Here is an 11,892-nt window from a genome sequence, read left to right as displayed (position 1 = left end):
CAAAAAAAAAACAGTGTTTAAATTAAAAAGCATGCCTTTTTTTATTCTAGAATACATTGAAGTGGTGTTTTTATGATGTTACTGTAGGCACACCTTGCATGCTGCTTTGCTTCAGAGAAGAGACACTGCACAAGGCACTTTAAATCCTGCCTCTCTCTCAGCTTTGAGGCAGCACAAAAGGACATTGTTCCACTGAGGCTAATTACAAATAGAGGCCAATATGAACCACACAACCCCATACAGTGTTGCTTTTAGTACATTCAGAACTTTAAATAGAATCATATATTCATACACACACATCCCATTTCAGTAAAAATCATACTAGCTTGATATTTTTTACAGATCTGCTTCAACTGACTTGCTTAAATGCGCATTTTCTAAAACAACTGGCACATCTTTGAAAGGAGAAAACCTGATCAAGGGAAGGCTGACAGTCAAGATGATCACAGAGCCGAGCTAGGCAGAAAGAGGAAAACCTGCGTGTTCACATCAGCCGTTTCTAAGCATCATACCTGACTGTCTGAAGAACCTCATCATACTGTGAGATCTGTTGAACTGAATAAACCCTCCTAGAAGAAGGTGATGTTACACCAACAAGGGTAACAAGCTACCTGGCAGCATCAACTGTGTAATGCCTGAAGACACAAAAAGGTAGCTTAAAAATAGTTTCTCACTCCTAATTAAAGTACAGCTTTACAAGATGTATAATGCCAATTTCTTAAAGTTCGGTACCAGAATTGTTGTAGTGCATTGTTGGGATTTGTTTAAGAATATAAAAAAAAGGTAAAATGCAAAAAAAAAAGTCACACAAGCAAAACAGTGCAGCACGGTGAAGTGCAGGTGAGGATACGACTGTACATCATTGCAGAGTGATGAGGGTGTGACATGACGGTAACAGGGCAATAACAGCTGGAAAACAACTTGGGTTTTTTCAGCTCCTGCGTGACTTTGAGTGCTGGATGAGCCACTGAAGTGTGATATCTGCAAATAAATGCATAAATAGAAATATGCAGGGTCAGATTTAGTACTGCAACAAAGAAATCAAACGATTGTAAGAAATAATGCCACAACTTACCAATGTTGTCTTTCTCTTTGCAGGAAATAGAGTAACAGCATATCTCCCTGTCCTGTATAGCTGACAGATTCCTAGAAAGGTAAAGAATAGTTATTTATATATAACCAATCCCTACATTTTAAGACAATTTAATTTAAAGTAAAGGTACATAGAGCAGATTTATTCCCCTTTCACCAGTCAGCCATACAAGCCCTGCAATGGCCCTAAAAGAAACCCAGGGGGCGTCCACACCACAGTTTGAAAATGACAGCGTTAAAGTAGTACTAGTAAGAGTCTCAGCACATTTTTGACAACTTGACAGGAGAGGAAACCAGTAAGATTACAGCTGGATATAAATAAAGACAGTTCCCCTTTACCAAGAGATATACATGAGAAAAGCATCCTAACGGTTCTTTAAAAAACAAAACGAGATGAAAAACTGCGAACACGTCTGATATTAAGAACCTACAATGCACTGATGAAAAGTTGAAATGCCTTCAAGATTTTTCCACTTACATTTTCTCAATGAGCTGCTTCTCGTCTAGTGCAGTGGGGAGATCCCTTTTGTTACCCAGTACCAAAACCTAAAAAAGGGCAGGTTAAATTTGAACTCTGAAACTCCAGTGGAGTAATCCAGAGAAGTCACACACAGATCTCTGTTACTGCTTCTGAAATCACACAAATATCTAAATTGGTTTAAGTGGAACACTTACGGGAATTCCTTGCAACTGAGGTTTGTCTAATAAATTATGAAGCTCATTTCTCGATGCCTCCACCTTTTCTCGATCTGCAGCGTCAACCATGTACCTTGACAAGATCAAAATCAAAATTAGTCATCATTTAACAACAATAGTGTTTGTTTTATGAAACAAAAGGTATGAAAGGCAGTCGGGGATACTCACACGATTGCATTAACTCCCCGACAGTAACGCTCCCACATGCTCCTGAACCTCGGCTGCCCTCCTATATCCCAGATCTACAGAATTAAGACCAAACCTTTAGATAACTTTTCCTAAAACCACTCTGGGGATGGGTTTTGTTTTACCAGTTAGATTAAAACTGAACCTTGATCGTGACATTTCCTTTAGTGACCTTCCTCATGTTGAACCCGACTGTAGGAATCATATCTTCACTGAAATGCCCAGACTGAAAGGAAAGACAAGTTTATCATTTATTAAAAGAAAAAAAAAAAACAGTAATTTCAAATGCACATTTTACAACATCTGCACTATATAACCAAGTATAACAGCGCAACTGGTCACTCACATATATACTGCATGTGTGCTGCACTGATTAACTTCCTTAAAAAAACAGGAGTCATATACATTAAGCTGTGTGCTTATAAGAAATGCATAGCAACATGCTGCATGGAAATACACGCTGCGGATTACAAATTAAGTGGCAGTTCTAAGAAACGTTTATAAGTTTTTACATTTAAACTTCAAGTGACCTTTAACAAGCAATTTATAACTTATGGTAGCTTATGAAAGCGTGACTGACATAACGGCATCCTAAGGTAAAACCACAGCTTTAATGTTTAACGTTTGTTTTTGATTCATTCATGAGGAATAATCCAATCATAAAAGTGTTTTCACTGAGTCTTTATTGCAAAGGAGGAAGGGACTATAAAAAGTAAAACATTCAAAGTTGACTCTAATTTGAGTATCATAAAAGAAAAAAATAAACAGAGTGAATCATGTTATTGAAATGACAATAAAATAAAACGTTTAGGTTTTTTGTGATTGGCCTTTTGTTAATGCTTTGTGTAAACTGCAGTGGAAAGAAAATGTGTTTGTGTATGAAAAATCAGTGGAATTTCCCTTTTAAGTTCACAAGCTGCAGATATCCTTCTCCATGCTTCGTGAACCTGCACTGCCGGGTGCACGAACATTTCACAGCACATGACTCGCCAGAGTCACCTGACAAAGCTAAGTGGAAATGAGTGAACGGTCTTATGACTGAGAAAGGCGGAACCACCCCTGCATAACTACTCATGAACTCTATTGTTAGTGTCTGGTAGGGTATTTTTTTCATTTACTCAGCGTAAAGGAAGGGGAAGAGTACGTTCCAACCCCAAAAACCTTGATATCACCAGATAAGTGTGGGCACCAAAGAAAATTTCTATAGAGATGTCGTCTTCTTCGCAGTAAATGCCTGATAAAAATCTGTTTTTTTCAGCACGCATATAACCTCAGCACAATTCAGTGTTTCTTTTAAGTGTTTCAACTGTGCAAGTCGGAGTCTTTAGAAAGAATTACTTTCACTTTAACCTAATTTAATAAATATATTCTTTAAAAAAAAAAAAAAATTTTCACAACTTCCAGTAGCCTGAGTGTTTGCGTAACAAAAAGGACCAACACATAAATATACAATGTATAAAACTGAGCTCACATAATAGTAGAATACCAATGTTGAATTAGTGGCCGTAGCAAATAAATGATTGAGAATTTTTTTGAAAGCAGAGGTTATACATCATCAATACACTGACTATCACCTAGTAAAACTGATTAAAAACATAAAAATACACCAGCCAGAAACCAGAATGCCAAGGTTTAGCAGAGGAAGTGCATACTTGTTTTTAACTCTGGCAGCGTAGATAAACATCTCAAGTGCACAAATGTTTTTAAAGAGCTTCCTCTAACATCCCGGCAACATATCTCTTTGAAAATTGATTACTCATCCATACTTTTGATAGCAACTGTTACATAAACACACACAAGATGCACATTAGACAAAAGTACAGAATGAATCCTGACTGATCTGAAGCTATTACGTTTTAAGACGAAAGGCTGCACCAATCAGACCTTGCCTACACCAGATACATTTAATCTGATTGGTTATCTGACAGCTGATGGAGTAAAAGGCATGCCTGCCATCTGTTGCCACCCTCACTAGGGCCCCATATGTGAAACTAAAACAACCAAAGGTTAGGGGAAAAAAAGAAAGAAACCCATTTTAGCAATAATAAGGCAACCTGGATTGCCCCACCAGTCTTTGAGAAATAACTGCAAAGTTACATGAGAAACCAACACCCCTACCAAGAAGCTACAATCTGCTGTTGTGTTTTTGTGTCTTTTTTACATAAGTGCAAAAATGTCTTCTCCTTTTGTTTACGTGTGCTTGACTTAAGTGCAGTGTTAATCTAGTCCCTTTTTTAGATGTGTCATGGAAATCTGACACTGCTTTATAATCTCACATTTAAGCATTAATGCTACAGAAACTGAGAAGCTGACTTTTATAAATACAAGAAAATAAATATAAAAAATAAAGAAGATAACCCACCCAGACTCTGTTAGTTGTCCTCATGATTTTGGAAACCAGTCGTGCCAAAAAGTGATTTGTGTGTTTATGTTTTTATGTGCAACATATTTGCTTATATTGGTAAAAAGGTTGGAGTCGGGATCATTTTCAAAGGGGTTATTTATTTAAAAGGAAGAAGAAGAAGAAGAAGAAGAAGAAATTACCTGTAGAATATGTTATGTTATAGATGAAATAAATATATGAAATAAAAAAGTTATTGTGGTACATTTTTCACTGCCCAATTCATTTACATTAGTTTAAACACTCGCAATTATTTTTTGGCAGATGATCTCCTTTGACAGGACACTGGTATAACACTGGTACAGGGGACCTGTACTACAATGACACATAAGTGATCGTTCCAGTTTGGCTGCACCGCTGTCAACAGTTACTGTCAGCGTGTTATTACGTTAACTTCCTGGTAACTAAAGCACTCCAGACAGCTTTTAACTCCTTCGTGTAAAACTATGTCAAATACTGCTTTTGAGCTTTGGAGTTTAGACCATAACACTGCATCCTAGTAGCCGGTAAGTTGCAAAACTAAACAGCTAAATATAAAACAGCAACTCCTCTTGACTGCGGTGTGTGTTATGGATGCTGGCTCCACCAACAGAGCAAAGCACACCCCAGAGAACCGGACAGTGTTTAGCCCACTTCTAGCTTAGTAACCTCTATGCAATTATGCGAGTTAAGGCTGTTAGCCGTATCCTAGCAAGGCGGCTAGTAGCAGCTGGAGACTTACAGCGATCACGTTTACAAATGTTGTTTTCCCCGAGTACTGCAGGCCGACCAGCGTCAACTCCATCTCCTCCTTCCAAAACAGAGACTTGATCCAGTCCAAAAGCCGGTTTATTAGTGCAAGCATCTTGAGGTCGGTGGTCAGCGCTCCCCTGATGGTGGTACCTGTTTCGTCTCCCTCCCTGTCAGATGTGCCGTTTTTCCAGTGGGGAAGCGAAGAGGGACAAAAGCAGCTGTCATATGACCGATCAGCCAAAACGTGCTCATCAGCGCCTCCGCAGGGACGCAGAAGAAGTGCACCCTTTGTGTAACGCCCACTGTTTGCGTTCTTTTTGTCAATAAGAACTTTTTATGAACAAAAAAACAACAGTCACACGTTTATTATAGCATATCCCGGCCTGCACGTCACAGCAACACTACAACAACCACTGCCACTGAAGGTGAGACATTGAATAATGTCACTTTTATATATATATATATATATATATATATATATATATATATATGCAATATGAAAATGAAGAACTATGATAACATATATTAAATAAATTATCTTAAAAACTAGAAACACAATTCACAACTCTAGTATTGCAGCATGATAACAGAAAAAATATATAAAAAATAATTAATATTTATAAAACAGTCATTATGCAGTTACAAAAGAAATATATATTCATAAAAGAAACAAACATGTGCTGTTGCAATTAATAGATATCCAGTTGGAGCTTGACTGTTAAAGACAGCTTTTGACAAACTTTAACAATGTTTTAAAAAGCAGTTCTTGTAACGACAAAATGTGTGCAGATTTTTCATTAATCATATAATAGATCAACAAAGGAAAAATGACTAAAACCATTTAATTTATTCTGATTACAATTTATCTGTTTTGCTATACTACAGAAACAAAATAAACCAACCAGATTTGTTTTCGTTTGTAGAATTTCTTTAACTCTACCTACCTAAAACATTCCCAACAGTGTGTTTATTTGCAGTATAATAAGCATAAAAAACTTGTGTAGCTCATCTGTAACTCATGCCAGAAGGGCACAAACTGCAAGGCCCACCTCAGGGACGAACACATGTGTTACAGACCAAACTGTAATACCCCTGAATATTCAGCAAGAAATCATCTATTTCAAGTATAGACTTGAGATAAACTCATTACCACATCAAAGTGAGGTTTTAAATATGAATCCATACATATGTATTTCTGCTTAAGTCATGCTAAAGATCAAAAGGAATCATCAAGTCTGTTCTACAAATGTTTTTCACTTTCCCTTCTAGATCCTGTGCACTGACGTCAAGCAAGATAATTTTTAGCATACTGGCTGTAATTGAACAGAGTTATAATATCATCTTAAAATAATGCTTTCTAGATCACAAATGTCACTGTCCTTGGATCCATCCTGGACAAACTGAAGCCCGCTCTCTTCCTTTGGTAGGTGAAAGTCACTGATGTTAGTAGGAACAGCCAGCATGGGTTTGTGGTCTAAAGCAGGGAGAGAATTATTACCATCAATGATTTAGTTGAAATATGACATTATTTCCTCGCTGCACACCTACGCATTCGATAATAAACATCACACATTTCATTGCTGCCACCCCCATTTTCCACTTCACTTCCACTTCATTTTTCATTTTCCAAGTCACAGGAGTTTTCTGATTTGATCACCAAAATGCAAAATTTTAGGCGAACAAAGGCAGATTTATTGTAAACATTTCACTCCTGTGAAATAGAAACATCAGAGAGGAGTCGATCCAAAGGAGAAGGTGTTGCTGCACGTAAAAACAATTGTTCATTAGTGACTTTCCATGTAACTAAAGTATAATACACTGAGCTCCATCCATTGCCTTACAGATGTTCTATAGTGCAATTTGTTTTAAACAAATAAGTGGCATAACCTTAATCACTTTTCATAGTGAGAAATGGGAGCAAGATAAGCAGACTTTGACGTTTTTGACAGAAGGACATCATGGCTAGAGTTTGACTATCCATCAGCTTTGTAACTGTATTAAAGGTTTTATCACAATATGCTCAACTTTTTTTCAAAAAAGTTATGTGACTTTTAAGACTAACCTTTAATTATTATTAACTTAATGAGAGGTTTGGTTATTTTAATATTCCTAAACCAGACTTAAAACATGTCCAGCTTAATTTAGGGTTTTTTTGCCCTGTAGTGGACACCATGCACACAAGGGTTTGAATGTCTTTAATGTAAGACACAACTCATCTATCCATCCATCCATCCATCCATCCATCCATCCATCCATCCATTTTTCCTCTTGCTTATCCAAGAAGTGGGCACAGCTAACAGATATATTTATAAAAACTTCCCACTTTATAAACTACATTAATGCAACTGTTAATTTGTGCTACAGAATTTTTGTATTTATGTGTTTGACTAAATCTGCCTTAGAGGATTTCTAAAAAGAAGAAGAAGAAAAGGAGTGTCACATGTGCACAATTTAACTGAGTACATCCTGATTCTGCTCTTATAGGCTATCAGATTATATTCCAATGTAAATCAATATTTTTTCAGTAAACTGGCATATATATATAGTACAGTGATGATCATAATATCACTATAGCATGATGTTCACTACAGTTGCATTTTCACTCCTGTCAAAGATGTTGTGAACTTGTGAGAAGTGTCCCTCTGGACAGACTTTGCAGGCAAATATTATAGTGTCCAGTAATTGACTACTATAGTAGTTGTAGTGCATTAAAGTTCTATAGCCAACTGCCACCGTGGGAATTTAGATGAGTCCTTTTATCTGATGATCTGCATTTGAATCTTTTTTTTCTACTGTTGATACGTCACAAAAATATATGAAAATAATTCTGGGAAGTTCCCCTTATGATGGTATTTTTTAAAAAGAGCAGTAGCAGTGATATTTAGGTTGAGTCACATCAATTTCTTCTGTTAATGAATACTTATTTTGATTGTTTAAATGCCACATGTGGTTTTCGGAAGGAAATCTGCCCATGCCAGTGATTCCACTTTGACATACTGATATGATTTTCCATGAACTTACTTGCTGTGTGAATCCTTAGGTACTTTATACATGTGTAGGACATGAACAGAAAGAGGCTGAGAGACAGCAAAATGACACTAATGCCAAGGATCACATGAATGAAGTCTCCACCATCTTTGGGCCCTGGTGAAAAGTCAAATCATAGTTAAGTTTCTTGATTGCAGCATATTGTCACTATGTTCTGTTGTCGTGTATCACAAGTGTTACATGCTGAGCAATCAACAAATTACAGCCTGTGTCAATAAAATGTGTGAATATGTGTACATACCGGGTCTGTCACAAATTGAGTCGTGTGTCCTGTTCCCTGGAAACCTTTCAGGAAACCCCAGCACGCTGCACCTGTTTAGCACAAAGCTTTTACATCACTGGCATGTTCACAACTTCTTTTACTTATCACTGCGGCAGAAGCTGTTTAAATCGATCTTACTGTGTCAGTGGTTTGCAGTCATTCGTTTGCACATCGAAATATTGTTTTTCGCCACATATGGCTTCACACTGATACGAATATTCTATCACCCTTGCATTCGAGGAGACGACTGGAACAAAAGAAAGAAATACTATTTCAGTAAACATGAAAGATACTTTGGGGGGGACATTTGTGGTTATAGGGTGACAGATTTTGTCAGCTTTGGAGATCCTGTGATTTATTGTCAGTTTCCGCCGTGAGGTCAGTCATGAGTCTAGTGATGAGGTTTTATGAGTATATATCTGATGACATATAGTAAGGACTGCAGCTTAAGACAAAAGGGAACTGAGCATTCACTCTTTGCTAAACACTCTTGACATTATGAACAGCTCCTCCTTCACCTGATCAGTAGGCTCAGGTTGAACAGCAGATGTGGAATAAAATTACAAATTAAAAAAAATTCTTTCACATGGATCTTTTTTAATCATGTAATAATAAACATGTCTTGACTTTTAAGGGATTAGTCTAAATATCCACAATTACACAGATGCAATAGTCAAACCAGTGTTTGTGGCAGGATATATATTTTACTCGTAGCTGTAAAAACTCAAAATGTCCATTCTTACCTGTCCTTTTTGGTTTCTCTCCTGTGACGCATTTGTCTTTCACACAAGTCGAACAGATGCTGTTGGAGCACAGGAAACCAGCGGCACAACTACAGGTTGCATTTGTGGTTGATGTACATTTCACAGCATAATCTGTAGACAGACAAGAATTGAAACCACTGAATTCAACACAATATTGCATCTTTTGCTAGTTCTGGTAAATGCCTTCTCAGCTTCTCTCAACTTACGCTGACATGTCTGACATTTTTCACATCTGTCAAAGAGGTTGGGAAGTTGTGAGAAATGTCCGTCTGGACAGGCTTTGCAGGCAGTTTGTTGTCTGTCAGAGCAAAACTCTTCTACATAAGTGCCTTTAAAACCAGGAAAAAGTTAAAATCAGCGACTTTCAGTATTTTTCAGTATTCTTGAACGAAAAAGTTCAGCTTAAACACATAATCTGATCATTACATCAAACAGATCACTACTGTAATAATTAGATCAAACTAATCAAAACATTAGATTGAAAGACACTCATCTGATTTTTAAAAAAGTTTGTTTTTTTTTACCTGGGGGACACTTGTTACAACACCGTCCACTCATCTGAGTCTGTTGATCACCGCAGCTTTTAACGCATCCTATAGTCCAAAAGGCCACAAATAATGCTATAAGTGCCATGGAGAGGTTCAAGTGAATCATTGTGTCCAGTGCTCTGTGTGCGCTTACAGGTTTTTATATCGGTGGCTGACGTCAGCATGACAGAGAGTGTGACTGTGTAGTCAGGAAGTGAAAGACCACTAGTAAATATAGATCACTTCACGAACACGCTAAACTGAAAAGAAATTTGCTTAGTTCAACTTTTTTTTAACTGCTGTAAATTTACCAGATTACTTGCTATTATATTTTATTTTATTGTACAATTGAACTGGATAAAGCTGTACTTCTAAGCTTATCTACAGTGAAGCTGTTGGATTTATCCAAAGCAGACAACATTTAATGCTTGTTGTCACCTCTAATATAAATCTTTCATCTAAGAGACTTTCCTTTAAAAGCATGTGTTGGAGGAGCTTGTTTTCGAACACATGCAAGAACGTCTCAAACACTCCTGAAATAATGTCACACTCTCACAAATGACAGGTGACAAATTTCATGTGACAGCCTCTTTGTGTTTATGACAGCTTCTTTCCTAGATTCCACTCCTCTGTGGTGCTCACTATGGCTGTACAATAGGTATACCTGTGTATTAGGTATACCTGTTAAATAGCTTGATGATGCAAATATCTAATCAGCCAATTAAACGGCAGCAACTCAATTTTGATACATAGACATGGTCAAGAAAACCTGGTGAAGTTCAAATCAAGCACCAGAATGTGTGAGAAAGGTCATTTAACTGACTTTGAACCTGAAATAGTTTTCGGAGCCTGACGGGTTGATCTGGGTATTTCAGAAACTTCTGATCTGCTGGGATTTTCCACACAACCATTTATAGGGTTGACAAATTTACAACCAAATTAAGAGCAACTCTGAAAGAACAACACATCCATTTTTGGACTATAGCAGCTGAAGATTACACCAGATGCTACTCTTCTCAGTTAAGAACAGAGGCTACAGTTCACAGGGGTTCACAAAAAGAAGATTGGAAAATCGTTACCTGGTCTGATGAGGCTTGATTCCTTCTGTATTGTTCAGATGGTACGGTCAGAATTCGGTGTAAACAACGTGAAAGGAATTATTCTGTCTTGTATCTACAGGTCAAGCTAGTGGTTATGCGATGTGCGGGGATTATGTTCTTGGCACACTTTGAGCCAAATACCAACTGAGCATAGTTTAAATGCCACAGCCATAGTGTTGCCGTAGTGTTGCTGCCTTTATAACCAGAGTGTACCCATCTTCTGCTGGCTGCATCCTACGGGATGATTTGCCATGTCACAAAGCTCAGCTCATCTTAATCTAGTTTCTTGAGCATGACAATGAGTTTATTGTATCTTTGGTATATGATGGAGCAAAATTCATATTATGGATGTTCAGCTGACAAATAACCTGCAGGAGGTTTTCCACAGTCCTTCACTGTGGGGCCAGGCAACATGTGCACGGCAACTTAAACATATGGAGGAACAATATGTTTAGCAATGACTCCAGATTTTGTCTATGGAAACTGGCTTGTACGATTAATGTGTAGAGAAGATGCAAAGAACACTATGCTGATTGTGCACATATAAAGTTTCCCTTTAGGTTTTTTTTTTTTTTTTTGGGGGGGGGGGATCACACTGATGTTGTAGAAAAGATGATGATGATGTAGAAATCTTTACAAAAAATAATAACTCACGAAAACTATATACTTGGCTTTATAGGTATAAAGTACAGAGCTTTGTTGCTTTCCTTTGTGCTTTCTCTCCAAAGGTGTTCATTAATTTTGCTTATTTATTATTAGTTTTTATATATAGTTTTTTTTCCCTATAGTATTTATCTAATGGTAATACATTTTACTGGATAAGATGTATGGGTCTTTAGTTCTATGCAAAGCCATACAATGGTATGGCTTGTAGACTAGAAGCCTATGAAGGTCTGCCACTTAACATCAGAGGCTGAAACCTCAGATTGCTGTCTGTGGGTATATATTTTCACGGACCGGCCTTTAACGTGTCGCGGATAAATACAACAAAATAAAACTAGTACTGGTACCGAAAAAAAGAAGATTTATTCATAACACACGTGAAAAGACCCAGGAAAACCGAGTTAACAATAAAAACGATAAC

General features: G+C 37.2%; 2 protein-coding genes across 2 annotated transcripts; both read right to left on the bottom strand.

Moving 5' to 3' along the window:
* Positions 1–16: 16 nt before the first annotated feature.
* On the bottom strand, positions 17–5,375 carry arl8ba (ADP-ribosylation factor-like 8Ba). The gene is made up of 7 exons (XM_085457047.1): positions 5,097–5,375; positions 2,120–2,200; positions 1,957–2,030; positions 1,768–1,861; positions 1,571–1,638; positions 1,076–1,146; positions 17–981 (listed from the first exon to the last, which is right to left on the bottom strand). Exons 1-7 carry the CDS (start codon positions 5,217–5,219, stop codon positions 932–934), a joined length of 561 nt encoding a protein of 186 aa, XP_085313173.1. The 5' UTR covers positions 5,220–5,375; the 3' UTR covers positions 17–931.
* Positions 5,376–5,929: 554 nt separating this feature from the next.
* On the bottom strand, positions 5,930–11,364 carry LOC146709864 (tumor necrosis factor receptor superfamily member 3-like). The gene is made up of 7 exons (XM_085457046.1): positions 9,706–11,364; positions 9,388–9,510; positions 9,161–9,292; positions 8,556–8,664; positions 8,397–8,467; positions 8,129–8,251; positions 5,930–6,581 (listed from the first exon to the last, which is right to left on the bottom strand). Exons 1-7 carry the CDS (start codon positions 9,833–9,835, stop codon positions 6,445–6,447), a joined length of 825 nt encoding a protein of 274 aa, XP_085313172.1. The 5' UTR covers positions 9,836–11,364; the 3' UTR covers positions 5,930–6,444.
* Positions 11,365–11,892: the final 528 nt, after the last annotated feature.

Source organism: Copadichromis virginalis, linkage group LG5 (genome assembly GCF_057382275.1).
Source record: "Copadichromis virginalis isolate Kocher_CV1m ecotype Utaka linkage group LG5, C_Virginalis_male_GT1.1, whole genome shotgun sequence".
Classification (NCBI taxonomy): Eukaryota; Metazoa; Chordata; class Actinopteri; order Cichliformes; family Cichlidae; genus Copadichromis; species Copadichromis virginalis.
The sequence above is the reverse complement of the archived record's forward strand: the minus strand, read 5'-3'. Positions and strand labels throughout refer to the sequence as shown.